Below are 23,774 nucleotides of genomic sequence, written 5' to 3'. Positions count from 1 at the left end.
GCAGAGAAAACGTAAACTGAAACATCTGCCAAGAATCAGAGGTGAAAATGGAGAGAGAAGTATATGGAAAAAGAAAGATGAGAGGAAAATAAATACCAAGAAATGGGGAAAATGAAGAGGTACAGAGGCAACTATGTAGGTAAAGAGTTAAGAAAAAAAGGGTGTAAAATCACTTGAGAGTGAAAAGTTGGATAAAAGGGAGAGAGAAGCAGACTGGGACAGTGTAGGTTTGAGGTAAGAGCACTGGATATCAGCAACTTTACAAGGGTTGGCTCCATGAACCGTAAGTTTTCAGACTGAACTCTTCCCACATCAAAGGGCACTTGCATCATACTCAGATTTCAATAGGCCTCTCCCAGAATAGTCCAATGATTCCCAAGCACAAATCTTCACTCTAAATTATCTTTAGAGTACGTTTATTCATGGACCCGAGGACCTTTACTCATGGGTCGGATAGACATCTACACTTGAATTTTTTCAAGAACCTTAAACTTGGTACTTTGAGAACTAAAAGCAACATCTTCATTGCTCAAGTTAGATCTAACTCCTCCACAGCACTCTTTCTCCCAGAGATGGATCACTATTGTCCCATGGTTTTTCAAGTTGGAAACCTAGTCAAGTCATTATGGATGACTCCTCCCTTGCCCTCAGATACATGCCAGTTATGCAGCCAATGTAATCATTTCATCTTCAGATTGCCTCTGGCCTGTCCATCTTTGCATCCCCAAGACCAGGTCTCTGGTCCAGATCTCCATCACTCTCATGATTCTCAGGGTAACATCCTTTGCTCATCTCCTCCCTCTAATCTTGGTTCCATCAAATGTGCTATTTGCACTTCAACTAGATGGGATATTTAAAAATGCACCTTAGGTTGTATCATTTTCCTGCTTACCTCCTTAATACACTAAGGATTAAATAAATGGGTTTTTAAGTAAAATCCAAAGGCATCCACAATGATCCACCTGCTTACTTCTCCAGCTTAATCACCTGCCTCCTGAAGTATTACTTCAAGGTGGAATAAAATTTCCCCCAATAATTTCAATTGTTAAATCTCTCTTTCAAACTGAGCCTTTCCCTATGTTTTCTCTTTGGTGCCTTATTTAGAATTGTTTTCCTGTCCCACTACTCTCCATTTATCCTTCTCCAATCCAGCTAAATCCTACTTAGAATATATGATCAAAGGGAGGTCTTTCTTTAGAGAAAGCTAGGAAGGCACAATTGAGAGGCTAAGGATGGGAGAGAAAGAGTGGTATCAGAGAAAGCAAGAGAAAAATTTGCAGGAGCAGAGAATAGAGAAATGCATCTAGGAAAGAGAGGCTCTAAGAAACATCCGCAGAAAAAAACAGAGGCAGAGATTGAGGAAATGTACAGAAACAGATGGAAAGACTTGAGTGAGAAAACGTGAAAGAGAACAAGGTGTAAGGAAAGGAAGATTCCCCCACAATGGATGAATTATTCTCAGCCTCTGGTGAAGGTCACTGAAGGACTTAGTCCTCAGGTCAGGTTGTTTGGGGAGTGGGGACCTTCTGGTTTATCAGGCTTTCTTAGTTTTCTCATTATTTATTTTCTTGTTTTGATGCCTTCTTGACTGTAAATCAAGACATCTGAGGGATTTCATTCCTTTCTGCAGAGAACAGCAATGCCGGTCATGAAATGGGTGATGTAGCAGTGCCTCAGGAAGCCTTGAGCTCCTCGCCAAAGTGTGAGCCAGGTAAGGAAGGGGTGACTTGCTCTTCCTGACCTGCAGGGTGTCAGGAGGTGGAATTCAGAGCTGGTGTTTCCTGATGCATTTTACTCTGAGCACATTCCACAGGCAAAAGATCCATTTTGTCCTCAGATCCCATAATTCTGCTAAATGTTCCTAAGTGTATGTTATAGTCGAAATATGCTAGAGAAGGATGATGTCTTTCATGTCTACTAATAATAAAAACTTGATCATACCTACCCACCATTTATTTTCTCTAGAGAATAAAACTATTGTTGTTTGTTACTATTATTATTTTGTCCCCTACTATGTAGAAAGCCTTCATAAGAAACATGTTCCATCAGACCAACTACTCAAAAAACTAAATGATAATTTTTGTCAAATATTTTCCATTGTGTTACTATCTTACATAGTTATTGTTCAAAGAATTTTGGCAAACAATATGTCATTTTATCTCCACAGCTAATGAATTTAGATGGATAAACTTTTGCTTATTTCTATTTTATAGCTAAATAAAGTAGAAGTAGAAGCATAGAAAGGTGTAAGGTCTTTTACCAGGTCAAATTAGTCAAGCAAGAACATGACCCACATCCCTGCTGAGTCACTGCAGTGGTAGTTGTGTGAGTTTGGCAGAAATCAGGGTAGTCAGGATCATGGATCGAAGTTCACACAGGAGACCCAAGTAGGCCTGCAGGTTCTTAGGGGAGTGGGCCTGGTGCAAGGAGACTCTTATTCAACAAAAGCATTTCCGTGGCCAGAGCAGGGAAAAGCAAAGAGAAATGGTAAGATTGGAACCTGCCGTGCAGGATGCAAGAAATCCAGAAGAAGAGAACCAGAAAGAAAAATGGAGACACAAGTAGGAAAACGTGATGGAGGGCATTGAAGATCAACAGAAAAGAAAAAGAGAGGGAATCCCAGGGAGTCAAGGAGATGGACAGTGCTTCATGGCATAGAAGCAAGAGCATGTGGTGACCAAAAAATGAGAAGGAGAAAGGAGGTGGCAGAGAGATGACCAGAAGGAAAACAGGGAGAGCAAGGCTGTGGCGGGGCTCAGGCGAGGTCCTTGGAGCAATGGTGTGTCTTTTTTGCAAGGAGAAGCTCACCTGAGTGCTGAACACCAGGATTCAGCAGGAACATGCTGAGGTCTGTGCTCTTATCACTGTGCCTTGTAATTTATTTCCAGGTTTCTCTTCAGAGTCTTGTGAGCAATTAGCCCTCCCAAATGCTGATGGAGGAGACACAGAAGATGCACCCAGTCTACTACCAGGTGGGGGAGGTAATTATGATTTTAATGACCAATTATCTCATTAAATTAGTTGGCCTATCTCTATGCAAGCAACACTTCCTTCTCTCTCCACCACCACCCCTGTAACACACTTTCGTTCAGCCTGTGGTTGTTTTCCCCAGGTGTGTGGGAGGCACGAGGTAAAGGAGGGCTAAGTCCTTTAGTGGAGGGGCTCTTGGGCAGAGAGCTTAAGTGTGCAGAGTAATAAAAATTACTCTGATTGGAGGCACCAAATGGTGTTGCCTAAGTGGGCCCAATTTTATCTACATGAATATGGAATCTAAATCCTACCAGGATGGGGTTTGAGAAAAGAGAGAGAATTTTAAACTTACTTGCCAAGAATGATTTAGGAATAATGAAATACTGTATACAGAAGAGACAAAGTGGAAGTGACAAAGTTAGAAGAATGAATAGGGATATAATGGAGCAAAGAGGTAACAAACAGGAAGGTAACAAACAGAGGAAAGAGACAGAAATGCAAAGAAATCGTAGAAGTCAGGAAGAGGAAGTCAAGTCAAAGAGATCCTGGAGTTGGTTTATGGTGCAGATGCAGCAATGTGTAAAGAAAGGGTTAGAGGGAGAAAAAAGAGAAGGAGAGAGAGGGAGAGAGGGGAAAGGGGCCCGACAAGGTGCTAGAAGAAGTGGAGACATTCTTGTTTGGTGCAAAGATACATTTATTCCCAGGGAGCAGTTCTACACCTGAACGTTAGAACTCAGCATGGATCCAGGTAGGTGTCCAGGTCACTGTCAATTGTCTGTCATGTTCCTCTTTCGCTCCGCAGTGTCCTGTGAACTTGCTATACAAACAGATGAAGGAGAATTAGATGAAATGCCCACATTACTGCCTTACGATACAGAAGGTAATTAGGATTTAAATTAAAGCTTTGTTATTCTGTCAACATACAAAAACACCTACTCTTTCATCTCCCTTCCCATTCCCCCATCTATTCATGTATTCATCCATATATCCATCCATCTATCCACATGTTCATCCATCCAGCCAGCCAGCCATTCATCCATGCATCCCTCCCCACATACAGACACAGACAGTCTATGCCCAGCTTCTTCCTGCTTTCCTTGAGAGAAACAAGTAGCAAAAGAAGGATAATCTCAAACTGGTTGGGGCTTTCCTGCATATAGGACATAGGGAAAGAGAGAGGGAAAGGAAAATATAGATTGAATCATTAAATGAAGAGAGATCTGAGTGACTGCCAGTTTTACCTAAATAGTCATGGGATTCAAATATTACCATGTTGGGTAATATTTGGGTAATAATACCACATTGGGTTATAAGGAAGGGGAGATAATTTTCAACTTATTTTCTCAAGGTTATGCCAAGAGCATGGCTATAATGAGTATATTGCAATATAGAAAACTCAGTGAAAAACTGTTGAAATGAACTTCACAAAGGGAAGAGTCCCTGCCCCTTTGTTAGTGGCAAAAGATGAGACCTTTGATGGTATGGGAGAAAAATAAGACAGAATATACAGAAAGACTGAAATTTAAATTTAAATTAAATTTAAATTGAAAAATTAGGAACAGAAAGCTAATTAGAGAGAACAGATATAGGCATGGAAATGAGCACCATGGAAGAAAGGAGATAAACTTGATTATTAAATAAGGCATGGGACTGAAAAGGTGGAGAAAATATTATGAGAGGAACAGAGAGAAGAAAAATGCTCGAAGACAGAGACAGTGGAGGAGAGGCATAAAAGTTATACACAGAGAAAAAGAGAAAGGAGAATAAGTGAAAAATTAGCAGAGAGTGAAAACTGCTTGCAAGAGATGGGGAACAATATGGGACATTGTAGGGATGGAGAGAAGATTCACTAGACAGAAATAATTTCTGGCCCAAGAATGAGACATGTTAGCAGTGAGTTTTCACGAGGGTGTTCCCAAGCTATCAAAATGGCACCTGTAATGTCCTCAGAAGCAGTCAGCCTCCCCCTGAGGCTTTCATGTCTCTCCCATCTATAACTTAATGATTTCAAAACACATATGTCCAGATTTATCTTCTAAGTTCATTCATCTGAGTACCTGAATACGTTCTGTACCTGAAGATATTTGAAAGACCTCTTCATTTGGATGTTTTTCAAGAACCTCAATACAAGACACCTCCAAGATTGTACATGCCATCTTTTCTGACACAGATCTGACTTCTCTCCCAGTGTTCCCTATCTCAGGATGAAACACTATTACTCCATTCTTCAAGCAGAAACCTAGGAACCACTCATGACTCTTCCCACCTCCCTCAACTTAAGCACCCCATCAACCATCCAGTAGACTTTTAGTGAGTTCTACATATCTCACCTGTCCATTTCCTTCCACCCCAACACAAAAACTCTGGTAAGATCTCTCTCTTGGACTGGAGCAACAGCCTCTAGACTCACATCTTTCCTCTGATCTTGTACCTCTCACATCCATTCTTTCCAACTCAAACAACTCTTTCAAAAATGGAAGTTGGCTTATCTTACATTTCTACTTTAAATCAATAACTACTTGGGGTCATAAGGATTAAATCTATTTTTTCCCCAGGGCTCCAGCTTCATGTCTGTCTCTCCTGCAATTACTTCAAGGTTTATATACAAATTTTCTAGTCATTGTCATTTTCTGATGACTTTTTCTCATCTGAGCCTTCCTAAAGGCTTAGCCCTGTGCTTGGAAAAGTCATCTTGTTTCACTACAATCTCCATCATGCTCACTAATCTAGTGAAATCATATGGAAATTACAGACACTCTCAGATATGCCTTTTTTGATCCCTAGTTCTAGAAAGCAACAGGATGACAGATGCAGCAAGGACATACAGCACAGCACCAGGGAAGAAAGAGGGAGACGAGGAAGGCAGGAACAGTCCCGGAAAAAGAAACCAAGACAAGGAGAAGTACCAAGAGAGTCCAGCGGCAAGAGACAGAGGTAGAAACACAAGCAGCAGAGACATGTGTCAAGGGTGAAAATGAGAGTGCCAACATGGGGTGGGAGAGCAGGTGCACAAGGTTTCTGACAGTCTTTATCAGATGACTGGATTGCACAAGAGCTCCTTTTACCCTCACAAACTCTTAAACATCGGTATGCAAACAGCTAAACGTCTATCTTACAGACTGGGAAATAAAGCACAGAAATGCAAGCAGGATATTACCGCAAAGGCAAAGTAGAAAAGGAAGAGTGGGCACCAGTGTCCTGGATGTGTCACTGGGTGATGGTTGTGCAAAGCCAGCTGGGGGTTCAGGGCAGGGTCACAGGGTCAGAATAGAAAGAAGCCCAAGGAGTTCTGCAGGTTCCTGGAGGAGTGGACCAGGGACCAATATAAGACTTTAAGGGAAAAAAAATGCTAGTGGGAGGGAAGGGAAACCATGGAAACACAGCATGGAAATAGAGCCTGCCCTTTGGCATAGGATGGATATAGAATAAGAGTTAAAGAAATAATAGAAAAGGGATACAGTATTACTGAAAAAGAAAAAGAAAAGATTCAGTATTACTGAAAAAGAAAAAGATACAGTATTACTTCCTAGAAACAGGAAGCAGGAGAAGCCAGTTGGAGAGAAGACCAGACAATCCAAGGGCTGCCCAGCTAGGAGGGAATTGTGTGGAGGCAGAATTGTGAGGAGGACACTGAGAATTAGAGAGAAGGAGAAAGAGGAGCTGCAACAAAATGGAGAAAAGGTGGAACAAGACGGGGGTGGCTGTCAGCGTTTGGCCATCTTGGATGGCGTGAACGCACTGAGGTCTGTGTCCACGTCACCCTCTGTGGTCTGTCAATATATTGTTTCTCTGCAGAGACCTTTGATCTAAAAACTCCCCAAATCACTAATGAAGGAGAACCAGAGAAGGGGCTCTGTCTACTACCAGATGAAGGAGAAGGTAATTATGATTTAAGTTTTTAAATATTTCAGTACATCTTTGTTTTCTAGTTGGTATGGAAAAAAAGTTTCCCTTTCTCCCATACTACCCTTCCCTTCTTCACATTCACATACATACAGATGGAATTATATCAACTTTCTGTTGTGCCTTTTTGAAAACTGTGAGAGAGACAAAGGATCAAGGTGAGCTGAGCCCCTGAGTGAGGACCATATTTTTGCATGGGGTACATAGGAAGAATGAATATACCAGAGGTAGGCTGGGGTGCCAGAGAAGAAGTGCCTGAGTGATGTTATTAAACACCCCTTAAACCTACATAACAGCAGATTATGGCAACTGAAGCAGAGGAGAATGTTTTCAGCCTAATTCCAGAAGGATCTGGAGCACAGACATGTTTTGTGAATGACCGAAGTCTTGCAATTGAGAAAGTCATGTGGGAGACCCTTGGGATGGCACTAACAAGGGAAGGACCTGTGGTGCTATAGCCCTTGTATAAACAGAAGATCTTTTCCAACCTGAGAGAAAAGAACTTTGAGAATGAGGAAAATACATAAAATAAGGGATATTTTACCAGCATCTAGAAGCATAAGATAAAACCCAAAGAAACAGAAAAGGAGAAAGTAGAAGACACATAGAAAGTGGATAACCTCAAGGAGAAAAATTAGAGAAAATTCTGCAAATGGCAGCAAATACAATAATAACAACAATATGGGAAGGAAACACCGAAGAAATTATGCAGAGAAAAGAGACAGATCAAAATAATTAAAGAACCTGTAAGGAGTGAAAACCGTTGTCCAAGTAAAGGAGCAGGTTGAGGGCCTGTGGAGCTGAAGTCAGTCACTATGTACAAGCAGCTCCCAGCAAAGGGCACCTCTGTCAATAGTGAGTTTTCCGATTCAGGTCCCCCTAGGTTGAGAGTGACATGGACGCATACTCAGAGCGTAAGAACACTCTTTCCTCAGTCTTATCTGCTCAGGTAGTGGAATGATTCTCGTGTACATATCTGCTTTGCAGACCTGACTTCCAAGTTCTTCCATCCTTGTGCCTGAAAATATTTATCCCAGGACCCTCCCCATTGCGATGTCTTTCAGGAACTAAACACACCCAAAATGGAAACCAACACCTCCTCTGAACCTAGACACTCCCCTTTCTCCAGGGTTTGCTCTCTCAGTAGAAGGATGAACATCTTGTTTGCTGTTGTACTCATCAGACTCTTTTTCTCTGCTTTAGCACAATTGTTATTTGCAAGATATCAATCAGATCATTATTTTCCCCTTCGACGTGGTAATGTTTGTTGCACAGGATTAGATGAGTTATCCTTCCTGTGGATTTCAGTGGCTTCCACCCTTCACAGGCCCCAGACCATATCATATGTCTCATCTCTACTAATGGCATCAATTGTTTCAGGAGCTGCAATGATCTGATCTTTCTTTTATGTGTGGGCCCTTGAGCCACACTTCCCCTGTAGTATGTGTTGCTGCCCTGGCCCACTCTGTTCCTGATCCCGTTCCTTATCTGGTTCATTTCCACCATCCCAGGGATGCCTTTTCTGATGCCCAGTACGAGAAAGGGGGTGACAAGGAAATAGATGGGGAAAGCCAGTAAAGAGCAGAGTCAGGGGTGCAAGAGAAAAAGACAGGAGCAGAGAAGGGGGCAGAAACACATGGAAACAAAGAGAAGCACCTGAAGCCGCTGGCAGCAGGAAAGCAGGGCAGAGAAAGAGGAAATGTGCAGAGGAAAGGGGGAGGGGGGGAAGGAGAGAGAATCCGGAGTCCAGGCGGAAGTGAGCTGATGGATGGTTCTCAGTCTTGGTGACAGCAACCGGAGTGTGTCCACCTACAGGCCAGGAGGACCTGGGTGACAGACAGCCCCACCTAGGAGATACTTCAGCTTCCCACATCTTCACTGAGTTTTCTCTTCATAATTTCTTGAGGGATTTCTTGTCTTTCTGCAGAGGGCGGTGATGACTGTTCGCAAATGTGTGATGGAGAAGAGCCCCAGGAAGCCTCTAGCTCCCTAGCAAGATGTGGGTCAGGTAAGGAAGGAGAGGATTTCTGGCCCTGGGCTGCAGAGTGTCAGGAGGTTGAATCTGGAGTTTGTGTTTCCTGATTGTCTTCCTCCAAGCATACTTCACAGTGAAAGAATGCAATTAAATCTGAGATTTTTCACATTTTCTATACATGGATCTTTTGGGAAATGCAGGGAGGAATCTTGATATAGAAGTCTGTGTTTAACAGTATGGGTTTTATTGTTTGAAAGTATGTGTTTAGATAATCACATGGTAGTTGGATTATGTCAAGGCAAGGCAATGTGTTCTCTCCTTCATATTCTCATGCCTATTAATACTAAAGCATTAAAATATTTTACCGAATAAGATCTGATACCCTCACAAAACCTTAAGGTGGGGGCTGACAAACTGGATAATCCTATTTTACAGATGAAGAAATATAGCTCAGAATATGCTAGGAGGAAAAAATCCTCTTTGCCTTTATTTTTCATCGCTATCAATAGTATTACTTGAATTTAAAATTCTATTCTCACTCACTTTTTCTTTGGGAATGAAAAAGCTTATCATTCCTCTGCTGGTAGATACTTTTTATCATTTCATCACAAACTTGACAAAGCCTTCAAAGAAATGATATCCTACCCTCTAATTGACAGAATTCAGATGCACTCTTTGTGAGACTAAATGCTATTTTTGACCAATACTCTTCATTATGTCATTGGATCATGCAGCAAGTCTTTAGAGGACTCTCTTAAGTGTTACATTTTTACCCTCAGAAACCTCAAGATTTAGGCAGGGAAAGTGCTGTTATTGTTGTTTTGAGGAGCCAGAAACACCGAAGTACATGTGACACCGGCGTTTGTTAACACCTGAGAAGGAAGGAAATGCAGAGACTTTTGTCCTGGAAGTGACTTGTGTCCTGGAGTGTCCTGGATGACTCCTTACAGGCTTCCGGTTCTGTGAGGCAGGCACGGGTTGGGGTGGGGTCCCATAGACTGAGTCCAATGTGGAAACCCACAGGGCTTTTAGGAATCCAAGAAATTCTACCAGGGTTTAATGTAAAGAGACTTTTATTAACAAATAAAGCAAGCTTAAGCAGAGGAGTGGAAAAATTATTGAGAGTTAGAAAGTATGTAAATATAATCTATGATACGAGATAAGAGATATCCAGAAAAATAGAGCCAGGAAAGATAAACAGAGATAGAATGTGTGAAGTAGACATAGCACATCACTGGAGGAGAGAGAGACAGATAGTCAGGGAGAGACGTTTGGAAGAGAAAGTCCAGAGAGCCACAGAGAAGGACAGTTGCTTTCATAGAGTAGCGCTCTATGAAGGTGTATGAAGATATAAGTGTATACCTTCATGTGCCTCAATAGGTATAAAGTGGGGCAAGGACATAAAGCACAGGACCAGGGATGCACGAGGGAAATGAGGGAGGCAGGAGCAGTCCCAGAAAAAGAAACCAAGACAAAGAGAAGTACCAAGAGACTCCAGTGCCAAGAGACAGAGGTAGAAGCACAAGCAGCAGAGACGTGTGTCAAGGGTGAAAATGAGAGTGCCAACATGGGGTGGGAGAGCAGGTGCACAAGGTTTCTGACAGTCTTTATCAGATGACTGGATTGCACAAGGGCTCCTTTTACCCTCACAAACTCTTAAACATCGGTATGCAAACAGCTAAACGTCTATCTTACAGACTGGGAAATAAAGCACAGAAATGCAAGCAGGATATTACCGCAAAGGCAAAGTAGAAAAGGAAGAGTGGGCACCAGTGTCCTGGATGTGTCACTGGGTGATGGTTGTGCAAGGCTAGCTGGGGGTTCAGGGCAGGGTCACAGGGTCAGAATAGAAAGAAGCGCAAGGAGTTCTGCAGGTTCCCAGAGGAGTCGACCAGGGACCAATATAAGGCTTTAAGGGGGGGAAAAATGCTAGTGGGAGGGAAGGAAAATCATGGAAACACAGCATGGAAATAGAGTCTGCCCTTTGGCATAGGATGGATATAGAATAAGAGCTAAAGAAATAATAGAAAAGGGATACAGTATTACCGAAAAAGAAAAAAGACTTAGAAACAGGAAGCAGGAGAAGCCAGTTGGAGAGAAGACCAGACAATCCAAACGCTGCCCAACTTAGAGGGAACTGTGGAGGCAGAACTGTGAGGAGGACACTGAGAATTAGAAGGAGAAAGAGGAGATGCAATAAGATGGAGAAAAGGTGGAACAAGACGAGGGTGGCTGTCAGCGTTTGCCCATCTTGGATGGCGCGAACGCACTGAGGTCTGTGTCCATGTCACCCTCTGTGGTCCATCAGTTTCTTGTTTCTCTGCAGAGAACTTGGATCTAAAGACTCCCCAAATCACTAATGAAGGAGAACCAGAGAAGGGGCTCTGTCTACTACCAGATGAAGGAGAAGGTAATTATGATTTAAATTTTTAGATATTTGAGTACTTCTTTGTTTTCCAGTTGGCATGGAAAAAAAACTTCCCTTTCCCCCATCCTACCCTTCCCTTCTTCACATTTGCATGCATACAGATGGAATTATGTCAATTTTCTTTTGGGCTTTTTTTGTAAATTGTGAGAGACAAAGGATCAAGGTAAGGTGAGTCCCCGAGTGGAGACCATATCGCTGCATGGAGAATATAGGGAGACAGAATATGCCAGAGGTAGGCTGGGGGCGCCAGAGAAGAAATGCCTGGTTGATGATATTAAACACACATTAAACCTAAATATCAGTAGGTTATGGTAATTGAGGCAGGGAGGTTGTTTTCAGCCTACTCCCAAAGTATCAGGAACACAGACATAAGTTTTGTGAATGATTGAATGCTTGCAGTTGAGAAAAGTCACATGGAAGACCCTTGGGATGGAACTGACAAGCAAAGGATATGTGGTTTTATAGCCCCTGCATAAATGGAAGAACTTTTCCAACCTGGGAGAAGAGAACTTTGAGAGGGAGGAAAATATATAAAATTACAGACATTTTACAGGCATCTAAGAGGGCAAGGTAAAACCCAAGGAAACAGAGACAGAAAAGGAGAAAGTAAAAGACAAAGTAGAAAGAGGGTAACCTCAATAAGAAATAAGAGGCAGAGAGAAAAATTAGAGAAAATTATACAAATGGAGGCAAATACAAATGACAACAATGTTGGAAGGAAGCACAGATTAAACTATGCAGAGAAAGAGACAGATCAAAATAATTAGAGAAACCATAAAGAGTGCAAACTATTGTCGGAGAAAAGGAGCAGGTTGAGGGCCTGTAGAGCTGAAGTCAGTCACTAGACAGCAGCAGCTTCCAGCAAACGGCACCTCTGTCAATAGTGAGTTTTCTGATTAAGGTCCCTCTAGGTAGAGAGTGGCACAGAAGCATACTCAGAGGGTAAGAATTCTCTCCCCGCAGACTCATCTGCTCAGGTAGTGGAATGATTGTCAAGTGTTTAGTATCTGTCTGCTAGGCAGGCCACCCTTCCAAGCTCTTCCATCCGTGTGCCTGAAGACATTTATCTTGGGACCTTCCTTATTGCAATGTCTTTCAGGAACTGAACACTGCACAGTAGAAACCAACACCTCCTCTGAACTTAGAAACTCCTCTTTCTCCAGGGTTTGCTTTCTCAGTAAAGGGAGGAATGTCCTGTTTGATCTTGTACTCATCAGACTCATTTTTTTCTGCTTTAACACAACTGTTATTCACAAGATATCAATCAGATCATTTTCTTTTCCCCTTAGATCTTTTCCCCTAGTGATCTTTGTTGCACAGGATTAGATGAGTTATCCTTCCTGTGGATTTCTGTGGCTTCCACCCTTCATGGGGCCCCAGCCCATATCATCTGGCTTGTCTCTACTAATGGCATCAGTTGTTTCAGGAGCTGCTCTTTTATGATCTGATCTTTTATGTGTGGACCCTGGAGCCACACTTCCCCTGTAGTATGTGGTGTTGCCTTGGCCCACTCTGTTCCTGATCCCGTTCCTTATCTGGTTCATTTCCACTGTCCCAGGAATGCCTTTCCTTATACCTAGTTTTAAAAAGGGGGTGACAAGGAAATAAACAAGATGGGGAAAGCCAGTAAAGGGCAGAGTCAGGGGTGCAAGAGAAAAAGACAGGAGCAGAGAGGGGGGCAGAAACACATGGAAACAAAGAGAAGCACCTGGAGCCGCTGGCAGCAGGAAAGCAGGGCAGAGAAAGAGGAAATGTGCAGAGGAAAGGGGGAGGGGGGGAAGGAGAGAGAATCCGGAGTCCAGGCGGAAGTGAGCTGATGGATGGTTCTCAGTCTTGGTGACAGCAACCGGAGTGTGTCCACCTACAGGCCAGGAGGACCTGGGTGATGGACAGCCCCACCTAGGAGATACTTCAGCTTCCCACATCTTCACTGAGTTTTCTCTTCATAATTTCTTGAGGGATTTCTTTTCTTTCTGCAGAGGGCGGTGATGACTGTTCGCAAATGTGTGATGGAGAAGAGCCCCAGGAAGCCTCTAGCTCCCTAGCAAGATGTGGGTCAGGTAAGGAAGGGGAGGATTTCTGGCCCTGGGCTGCAGAGTGTCAGGAGGTTGAATTTGGAGCTTGTGTTTCCTGGTTGACTTCACTCTGCGTATACCTCACAGTGAAAGGATCCAATTATATCCTGAGATTTTTCACATTTTCTGTACATGGATCTTTTGGGAAATGCAGGGAGGAATCTTTATACGAAAGTCCATGTTTAACAGAATGGGATTTATTGTTTGAACATATGTATTCAGACAGTCTAGTGGTAGTTGAAATACGCCAAGACAAGGCAATGTGTTCCCTCCTTCATATTCTCATGCCTTTCAATACTACAGTATTAAAATATTTTACCAAATAATATCTCCTGATACCCTCACAAAACCTTAAGATAGGGGCAGGCAAACTGTATAATCCTATTTTATAGGTGAAGAAATAAAGGTCAGAAATACAGTAGGAAGAAGCAATGCTCTTTTGTCTTTATTTTTCATAGCTGTCAATACTATTATTTGAATTCATATAAAATTTCTATTATCACTCCCTCTATGGAAATAAAAAAGGGTGTCATTCCTCTGCTGGTAGATACTTTTAATCATTTTTTCACAAACTTGACAAAGCCTTCAGTGTAATGGTATTCTACCATCTAACTGGCAGAATTTAGATCAACCATTTATGAGACTAAATGCTGTTTTTGACCAGTAGTCCCCATTTTGTCATTGGATCATGCAGTGTTTTTTCAGAGTACTCTGACAAGTGTTATAATTTTACCCACAAAAACCTCAAGACTTAGATAGGGAAGGTGCTGTTATTGCTGTTTTGAGGAGCCAGAAACACAGAAGTGCATGTGACACGGGTGTTTGATAAGACTCAAGAAAAAAGAAAGAGCAGAGACCACTGTCCTGGATGACTCCTTACAGGCTTTCAGTTCTATGAGTGGGCATGGGTTGGGGTGGGGTCCCATAGTCTGAGTCCAGTGTGGATGCCCAAAGGGTTTTTAGGAATCCAAGAGACTCTCCCAGGGTTCAATGGAAAGATACTCTTATTTAACAAATATAGAAAGATTAGGGAGAGATGAGGAAACATTATAAAGAGTTGGAAAATACTTGAATGTAATCTATGATATGAGGTAGGAGATACCCAGAAAAATAGAGCCAGAAAAGAGAAACAGAGAGGCAATATGAAAAGTATATGTAGCACATCACTGAAGGAGGAAGAAACAGTAAGGGAGAGGAGATGTTAAGAAAAAGTCCAGAAAGCCGGAAAGAACCACAGATGCCTTCATAGAGTAGTAATAAAAAGGTATCACTAGTAGAAGGGGCTATCACTTAGGCTGGGTGCAGTGGGTCACCCTGTAATCCCAGCACTTTGGGAGGCCAAGGCAGGTGGATCACTTGAGGTCAGGAGTTCAAGGCCAGCCTGGCCAACATGGCAAAACCCCATCTCTACTAAAAACACAAAAATTAGCTGGGTGTGGTCCAGCACACCTGTAGTCCCAGCTTCTCGGGAGACTGAAACAAGAGAATTGCTTGAACCCAGGATGTGGAGGTTGCAGTCAGTTGAGATCACACCACTGCACTCCAGTCTGGTGACAGAGTAAGACTCCATTTCAGAAGAAAAAAAGAAAAAACAAGGGGCTACCACTTAATCTCAAACAAAAGGCTGAATTTATTGCTCAATTAAGGGACAGTTGCACTTGTGTGTTAGTTTCTCTGAACAGAGAACGTTGGTGGAAGTTTGAATCTCAGTGACTGGCGGCCTTCAAAAGTGAGATTTGTTAGTGGTTAGCTGACCTTTAGTGAAAGCAGGTCACTGGAGTGTGGCTGTTACTAACTGGCTGACTTTCAGAAGCATGGGGAAGTGAATGGTTGGCTGGCTTTCAGAGGCCTATGTACTGGCCAGAAGCTATTGTTGATTAATTGGGATGATTCTGGTTGTTATTGACCATATGGCCAACCAATAATGAGTTTTCATAGAAGTGTAGGGACTTTCAATTATCACATACGTATATACCACAGTTTCTTTATCCACTCGTTAATTAGTGGGCATTTGGGTTGGTTCCACAATTTTGCAATTGTGAATTGTGCTGCTATAAACATGCGTGTGCAAGTATCTTTTTGGGATAATGACTTCTTTTCCTCTGGGTAGATACCCAGTAGTGGGATTGCTAGATCAAATGGTAGTTCTATTTTTCGTTCTTTGAGGAATCTCCACACTGTTTTCCATAGCAGCTGTACTAGTTTACATTCCCACCAGCAGTGTAGAAGTGTTCCCTGTTCACTGCATCCACGCCAGCATCTTGTGTTTTATGATTTTTTGATGATGGCCATTCTCACAGGAGTGAGGTGGTATCACATTGTGGTTTGGATTTGCATTTCCCCGATCGTTGGTGATGTTGAGTAATTTTTTCATATGTTCATTGGCCATTTAATATCTTCTTTTGAGAACTGTCCATTCATGCCCTTAGCCCACCTTTTGATGGGATTGTTTGTTTTTTTTTCTTACTGATTTGTTTGAAGTTCATTGTAGATTCTGGATATTAGTCTTTTGTCAGATGTATAGATTGTGAAGATTTTCTCCCACTCTGTGGGTTGGTTGTTTACTCCGCTGACTGTTCATTTTGCCATGCAAAAGCGCTTAGGTTCAATTAAGTCCCAGCTATTTATCTTTGTTTTTCTTGCTTTTGCTTTTGGGTTCTTGGTCATGAAAGCCTTGCCTAAGCCAATGGTTAGAAGGGTTTTTCCGATGTTATCTTCTAGAATTTTTATAGTTTCAGGTCTTAGATTTAAGTCCTTGATCCATCTTGAGTTGATTTTTGTATAAGGTGAGAGATGAGGATCCAGTTTCATTCTCCTACATGTGGCTTGCCAATTATCCCAGCACTATTTGTTGAATAGGGTGTCCTTTCCTCACTTTATGGTTTGTTTGCTTTGTCAAAAATCAGTTGGCTGTAAGTATTTGGGTTTATTTCTGGGTTCTGTATTGTGTTCCATTGGTCTATGTGTCTATTTTTGTACCAGTACTACACTGTTTTGGTGATTATGGCCTTATAGTATAGTTTGAAATCATGTTGTGTGATGCCTCTAGATTTGTTCTTTTTGCTTAGTCTTGCTTTGGCTTTGCGGGCTCTTTTCTGGTTCCATGTGAATTTTAGAATTGTTTTTTCTAATTCCATGAAGAAAATGGTAGTATTTTGATGGGGAATGCACTGAATTTGTGATTGCTTTTGGCAGTATGATCATTTTCACAATATTGATTCTACCCATCCATGAAACATGGGATGTATTTTCATTTGTTCGTGTTGTCTATGATTTCCTTCTGCAATATTTTGTAGTTTTCCTTATAGAGGTCTTTCAACTCCTTGGTTCGGTATATTCCTAAGTTTGTCTTTTTTTCTTTTTTTGCAGCTATTGTAAAAGGATTTGATTCTCTGCTTGGTCACTGTGGTTGTATAGAAAAGCTACTGATTTGTGTACATTAATCTTGTATCCAGAAGCTTTGCTGAATTCTTTTATCAGTTCTAGGAGCTTTCTGGGGGAGTCCTTAGGGATTTCAAGGTAAACAATCACATCGTCAGCAAACGGTGACAGTTTGACTTCCTGTTCACCAATTTGGATGCCCTTTATTTCTTTCTCTTGTCTGATTGCTCTGGCTAGGACTTCTAGTACTATGTTGAAGAGGAGTGGTGAGAGTGGGCTTCCTTGTCTTGTTTCAGTTCTCAGAGGGAATGCTTTCAACATTTCCGCATTTAGTATTATGTTGGCTGTGGGTTTGTCATAGGTGGCTTTTATTACATTAAGGTATGTCCCTTGTATGCTGATTTTGTGGAGAGTTTTAATCATAAGGAGATGCTGGATTTTGTTGAATGCGTTTTCTGCATCTATTGAAATGATCATGTGATTTTTGTTTTTAATTCTGTTTATGTAGTGTATCACATTTGTTGACTTGCATATGTTAAACCATCCCTGCATCCCCAGTATGAAACCTACTTGATCATGGTGGATTATCTTTTTGATATGTTGTTGGATTCAATTGGCAAGTATTTTGTTAAGGATTTTAGCATCTATATTCATCAAGGATATCAGCCTGTAGTTTTCTTTTTTGGTTATGTCCTTTACTGGTGTTGGTATTAGGGTGATGCTGGCTGCACAGAATGAATTAGGGAGGGTTCCTTCTTTCTCTATCTTGTGGAATAGTGTCGAAAGGATTGGTACCAATTCTTTGACTGTCCGGTGGAATTCTGCTGTGAATTCGTCTGATCCTGGCCTTTTTTTGTTGGTAATTTTTAAATTACCATTTCAGTCTTGCTGCTTGTTATTGATCTGTTCAGGGTATCTAATTCTTCCTGATTTACACTAGGAGGATTGTGTTTTTCCAGGAATTTATCCATCTCTTCTATATTTTCTAGTTTATATGCATAAAGGTATTCATAGTAGCCTTGAATGACCTTTTGTATTTCACTGGTGTCAGTTGTAATATTTCCTGTTTCATTTTTTAGTGACGTTGTTTGGGTTTTCTCTCCTTTTGGTTAATTTTGCCAATGGTCTATAAATTTTATTTACCTTTTCAAAGAACCAGCTTTTATTTCATTTATCTTTTGTATTTTTTTGTTTCAATTTCATTTAGTTCTGCTCTGATCTTGGTTATTTCTTTCCTTCTGTTGGGCATGGGTTTGGTTTGTTCTTGTTTCTCTAGTTCCTTCAGGTGTGACCTTAGAGTGTCAGTTTGTGTTCTTTCAGTCTTTTTGATGTAGGTGTTTAGGGCTATAAACTTTACTCTTAGCACCACCTTTGCTGTATCCCAGAGGTTTTGATTGTCGTTCAGTCTGAAGAATTTTTTAATTTCCATCTTGATTTCATTTTTGACCCAATGCTCATTCAGGAGCAGGTTATTTAATTTTCATGTATTTGCATGGTTTTGGAGGTTCCTTTTGGAGTTGATTTCCAGTTTTATTCCACTGTGATCTGAGAGAGTGCTTGATATAATTCCGATTTTGTTAAATTTATTGAGGCTCATTTTATGGCCTATCATATAGTCTATCTTAGAGAAAGTTCCATGTGCTCTTGAATAGAATGTGTATTCTGTGACTGTTGGATGAAATATTCTGTCTATATCTGTTAAATCCATTTGTTCCAAGATACAGCTTAAATGCATTGTTTCATTGTTGACTTCCTGTCTTGATGACCTGTCTAGTGCTGTCAGTGGAGCATTGAAGTTCTCCACTATTATTGTGTTGCTGTCTATCTCATTTCTTAGGTCTATTAGTAATTGTTTTATAAATTTGGGAGCTCCAGTGTTAGGTGCACATATGTTTAGAACTGTGATATTTTCCTGTTGGACAAGGCTTTTTACCATTATACAGTGTCCCTCCATGTCTCTTTTAACTGCTGTTGCCTTAAAGTTTGTTTAGTCTGATGTAAGAATAGCTACCCCTGCTTACTTTTGGTGTCCTTTTGCATGAAATGCCTTTTTCTACCCCTTTACTTTAAGTTTATGTGAGTCTTTATGTGCTAGGTGAGTCTCCTGAAGGCAGCAGATGGTTGGTGAGTTCTTATCGGTTCTGTGGTTCTGTATCTTTTAAGTGGCACATTGAGGCCATTTACATTCAATGTTAGTATTCAAATGTGAGGTACCATTGCATTCATTGTGCTTTTTGTTGCCTGTATACTTTGTTTTTGTTTTTACTTTTAAATTTGTATTTTATTTTTGTTTTATAGGTCCTGTGTGATTTATGCTTTAAAGAGGTTCTGTTTTGATGTGTTTCTAGGATTTGTTTCAATATTTAGTGCTCCTTTTAGTGGTTCTTGTAGTGGTGGTGTGGTAATGGCAAATTCTCTCAGCATTTATTTGTCTGAAAAAGACTGTATCTTTCCTTCATACATGATGCTTAGTTTTGCTGGATACAAAAGACTTGTCTGATAATTGTTTATCAGACAAACTAGAAGGGATTAGGGCCCCAATACCTTCTTGTAAGGTTTCTGCTGAGAAATCTGCTGTTAATCTGATAGATTCTCCTTTAGAGGTTACCTGGTGCTTCAGTCTCACAGCTCTTAAGATTCTTTCCTTCGTCTTAAATTTGGTTAACCTGAAGACAATGTGCCTAGGCAAAGATCTTTTTGTAATGAATTTCCCTGGTGTTCTATGTGCTTCTTGTATTTGGATGTCTAGGTCTCTAGCAAGGCCAGGGAAGTTTTCTTCAATTATTCCCCCAAATATGTTTTCCAAGCTTTTAGAATTCTCTTCGTCCTCAGGAGCACCGATTATTCTTAGGTATGGTCATTTAACATAAACCCAGACTTCTTGGAGGCTTTGTTCATATTTTCTTATTCTTTTTACTTTGTCTTTGTTGGATTGGGGTAATTCAAAGATCTTGTCTTTGAGCTCTGAATTTCTTTCTTCTACTTGTTTAATTCTATTGCTGAGGTTTTCCAGAGCATTTCACATTTCCAAAAGTGTGTCCAAAGTTTCCTGAATTTTTTATTGATTTTCTTTAAACTATCTATTTCCTTGAATATTTCTCCCTTCACTTCTTGTATCATATTTTGGATTTCCTTGTACTGGGCTTTGCCTTTCTCTGGTCCCTCCCTGATTAGCTTAATAACTAACCTCCTGAATTCTTTTTCGGGTAAATCAGATATTTCTTCTTGGTTTGGATCCATTGCTGGCGAACTAGTGTGATTTTTGGGGTGTGTTAAAGAGCCTTGTTTTGTTATATTACCAGGGTTGGTTTTCTGGTTCCTTCTCATTTGAGTAGGCTCTGTCAGAGGAAGGGTCTAGAGCTGAAGGTTGTTGTTCAGATTCTTTTGTCCCACGAGATGTTCCCTTGATGTAGTACTCTCCTTCTTTTTCTGTGGATGTGGCTTCCTTTGAGTCAAATTGCAATGATTGTCATCTCTTTTCTAGGTCTAGTGACCCAGTGAGCCTACCAGGCTCCTGGTAGGGGTTGTTTGCATAGAGTCCTGTGATGTGAACCATCTATGGGTCTCTCAGCTGTGGATACCAGTGCCTGTTCTGCTGGAGGTGACAGGGGTACAATGAACTCCATGGGGGTCCTTAGCTTTGGTGGTTTAATGCTCTATTTTTGTGCTGGTTGGCCTACTGCCAGGAGGTGGGGCTTTCCAGAGAGCATCAGCTGTGGTTTTTATGGGAAGGAACCGGTGGTGGGCAGGCCCTAGAATTCCTAAGATTAGATGCCCTTTGTCTTCACTACCAGGGTGGATAAGGGAGAACCACCAGGTGGGGGAGGGGCTAGCCATGTCTGAGCTAAGACTCTCCTTGGGCAAGTCTTGCTGCAGCTGCTGTGGGGAATGGGGGTGAGATTCCTGTGTCACTGGAGTTGTGTACCTAGGAGGATTATGGTTGCCTCTGCTGAGTCATGCAGGTTGTCCGGGAAATGGGGGAAAGCTGGCAGTCACAGGCCTCACCCAGCTCCCAAGCAAACCAAAGGGCCAGACTCACTCCCACCATGCCCCACACCAACAGCCCCCAGACCATTTCTAGGCTTGAAAACCTGCCCCAGGCTATCTGCCTCACAGCTACAAAAGAAAAAGGCTTAGTTCTTCCCCACCTGTGGAGTCTGCATACCGGATTTGCACCCTCACAAGAGGTGCAGGAGGCTTCTCACCCCTGTTCAAATTGTTGGAAAGTTCAGCTAGAGATTTGCTTCTCCCTGTGTAGTTTTAATCCCTGCTCCTCTCCTGTTGGATCCCTGTGGTGCCAGACAGGAATGGCCTGCTAGGGGACCCAGCCAGCTCCCAGGGCCTTTCAGCTGCTTCCTCTACCCCTGTATTTCACTCACCTCTTCAGATTGACTCAGCTCCAGGTAAAGTTGGAAACTTCTCCTGCAAACAGACCTTCAGCTTCTCCAGTGGGGGTGTGTGTTTGGGAGAGGAGGGTCTCCTTTTCCCGCTTCTGCAGTTGGGGCCCTCACAGTTTTAGGGAGGGTCTCCTGGGTCCTGCAGGTGCAGTCTGCTTCCTTCAGAGAGTCATGTTGCTCAGGCTGGTCACGAACCACGGCCTATTTTTTATGTACGTATAAAAGAAAAGGATTATGATAAAGGAGAAAGGGAGACAGGAGACCTGTCTCCTGATAATGTGATAATAGAGGATTCGGTGTAGGTGATTGATGAAGGAGTATTTTACAATCATGAAGATCTGTTCCATTTGTGTGTTCCATGAGAATGGCCCCAAGATATTTGATGTGGTCAAATGTAGGGAGGCCTGGTATTTCAGAAAAGGTTGACCCCCATTGTCTTCAAGAATCAGTTAATCCTACAAATCCTCTTATCTTTCCTTTAGTCATTGGTCATGGAAAACTTTGGAGACATTGTGACATTTCTTTATATAATATTATTTCCTCAGCCAATAGACTATGGCTGAGAAAATAGCCTAGTTTTGTTTTGTTTCATTTTGTTTGTTTTACAGAATTGGAGTTTTTCCTTAGAAGTTTTGTGTCCATCTTTGCCCAACTCAATGAATAGGTTAAGAAAGATCCAGATCTATAGCGTATGATAGAGGTGACCTATGTCTTGGATTGGAGAAGATGCATGTATGAGCTTTGTATCCCTTAGGTCGTATTTAAAACTTGGGAGAGCATTTTCATTGTGTTCGTTTTTCATCGCTGCATGACAAATGACCACAAATGTAGTGGCTTACTACAATACCTGCTTGTTGTCTCACACTCCTGCCAGCAGAAGTGTGGGTGAGCTCAAGTCAGTTCTCTGCTTAGAGTCTGCCTAGGCTGAAATCAAGATGTCAGCCCAGCTGAAGTCTTATCTGAAGGCTCTGAGAAAAATCTTGCAATCAAGCTCACCCAGGTTGTTGACATAATCCAGCTCCTCGTGGTTGTTGAACTGAGGTCACAGCTTTGTTACTGGTTGTCGGTCACGGACCACTCTCAGCTCCTGGAGGCCACTCATATTCCTTAATACATTGCCCCTCCATCTTCAAGCCAGCAATCTTGTGTGGACTCCTTCTCATTCTTTGAATCTCTGACTTCCTCTTCTGCTGCTGGCTAGAGAAAACGTCCTGCTCTTAAAAGGCTCATATGGTTAGACCAGATCTACTCTGTTAGTCTTTCTTAAGGCCAGCTCTGCCATATCACATAAGGTAATTATGGAAGTAATATCTCATTATGTTCACAGTCCTCAGGATTAGGGAAAGAAATATTTGGGGCCATCTTAGAATTCTGCCTATCATCAAGGAAATTCCTAGAAAATAACTGTCCAGATGAGCCATTGATTTTCCTAAGCAAATAATATGTATCAAATGAGACATTAAACAAAGCTGAACATAAATACATTAAAAATTTTGGCTTTAGATGAGACTGAAGAGATTGTAGTAATCCAGTTAGGAGGTACAGGGAAGTGAGGTAAACCTATTTTGTTTATTGCTTGCAGATCTCAAATCATGCATAGTGTAGGTATACTAATGTTCAGGTCAACTATACATAGATCATGTGTCAGGGAATTTTCCAGGGCTTCTAAAATTAGTCCTTCTTCTGAACCTTTAATCTGGTAGTTCCATTTGCAGAATAGATCCCTGCCTATTACATTTATAGAGGTTTTGTTGAAAAGAGTGTTCCTCAGATAATGGTCTGAAAGTAACAGGTTACTGGTTGAGACGTGGGAACATTTGGTGACTTTTTTGTCTTCTTTTATAGATCTACTTATCAAATGTGTTACTTACTTTGGACATGCCAAAACTTCCCCATCGTAAGCCAGAGTCATTTTAGCGAAAATGTTGCCAGTTATTAAGAAAAGTACAAGAGTTAGAATCATGATGAAAGTATAAAGAGGAAGTGAACCATTTGTCAGGAGGAGATTATGGCTTTGGCAAAGACAATCCCATGACAAACAGCAAAGGGGCCGCTATGTTTCTTTTTTTTTTTTTTTTTTTTTTGAGACGGAGTCTCGCTCTGTTGCCCAGGCTGGAGTGCAGTGACCGGATCTTGGCTCACTGCAAGCTCCGCCTCCCGGGTTTACGCCATTCTCCTGCCTCAGCCTCCCCAGTAGCTGGGACTACAGGCGCCCACCACCTCGCCCGGCTAGTTTTTTTTTTTTTTTTTGTATTTTTTAGTAAAGACAGGGTTTCACTGGGTTAGCCAGGATGGTCTCGATCTCCTGACCTCGTGATCTGCCCGTCTCGGCCTCCCAAAGTGCTGGGATTACAGGCTTGAGCCACCACGCCCGGCCTCACTATGTTTCAGTATAAGTGTGAGTGGTGTGTTCCACATGAATGAAGCAGTAACTGAAAAGGGAACATACGATTAATTACATGATTGTAGTTGACTCCAGATTACATACTAAACAAAGTGATTTTCTTTCACAAATTGACAAAACACTAGGTGCCCTCATGAAGGTTTTGATGAGGGACTCAAGTTTAAGTGTGGCCAAACATCTTTGCACAGTTTGGCTACTGTCCAATGGACCCACATCCATTAGTTTTGGGGGTGGCTTGAAT

The 23,774-nt window shown here is 41.7% G+C and overlaps 1 protein-coding gene across 15 annotated transcripts in view; it reads left to right on the top strand.

The window, feature by feature from the left end:
* Positions 1-23,774, top strand: part of SP140 (SP140 nuclear body protein) — a 101,200-nt gene that overhangs the window by 21,354 nt on the left and 56,072 nt on the right. For 10 of the 15 annotated variants that reach the window (XR_004053323.1, XM_030917124.1, XM_030917121.1 and 7 more), the window contains 8 exons: positions 1,631-1,711; positions 2,889-2,981; positions 3,773-3,850; positions 5,755-5,904; positions 6,766-6,849; positions 8,801-8,881; positions 11,175-11,258; positions 13,256-13,336. Coding sequence is in view for 14 of the 15 variants with exons in the window: in XM_030917124.1 (XP_030772984.1) it covers positions 1,631-1,711; positions 2,889-2,981; positions 3,773-3,850; positions 5,755-5,904; positions 6,766-6,849; positions 8,801-8,881; positions 11,175-11,258; positions 13,256-13,336 (732 nt within the window). In the remaining variant the exon portion in view is untranslated. The remainder of the gene's footprint in view (positions 1-1,630; positions 1,712-2,888; positions 2,982-3,772; positions 3,851-5,754; positions 5,905-6,765; positions 6,850-8,800; positions 8,882-11,174; positions 11,259-13,255; positions 13,337-23,774) is intronic. The other 5 variants (XM_030917123.1, XM_030917122.1, XM_030917129.1 and 2 more) reach the window with 3 other exon arrangements.

The sequence above is a fragment of the Rhinopithecus roxellana genome, chromosome 14 (genome assembly GCF_007565055.1).
Source record: "Rhinopithecus roxellana isolate Shanxi Qingling chromosome 14, ASM756505v1, whole genome shotgun sequence".
Lineage (NCBI taxonomy): Eukaryota > Metazoa > Chordata > Mammalia > Primates > Cercopithecidae > Rhinopithecus > Rhinopithecus roxellana.
This window is presented reverse-complemented; position numbering and strand designations above follow the sequence as displayed.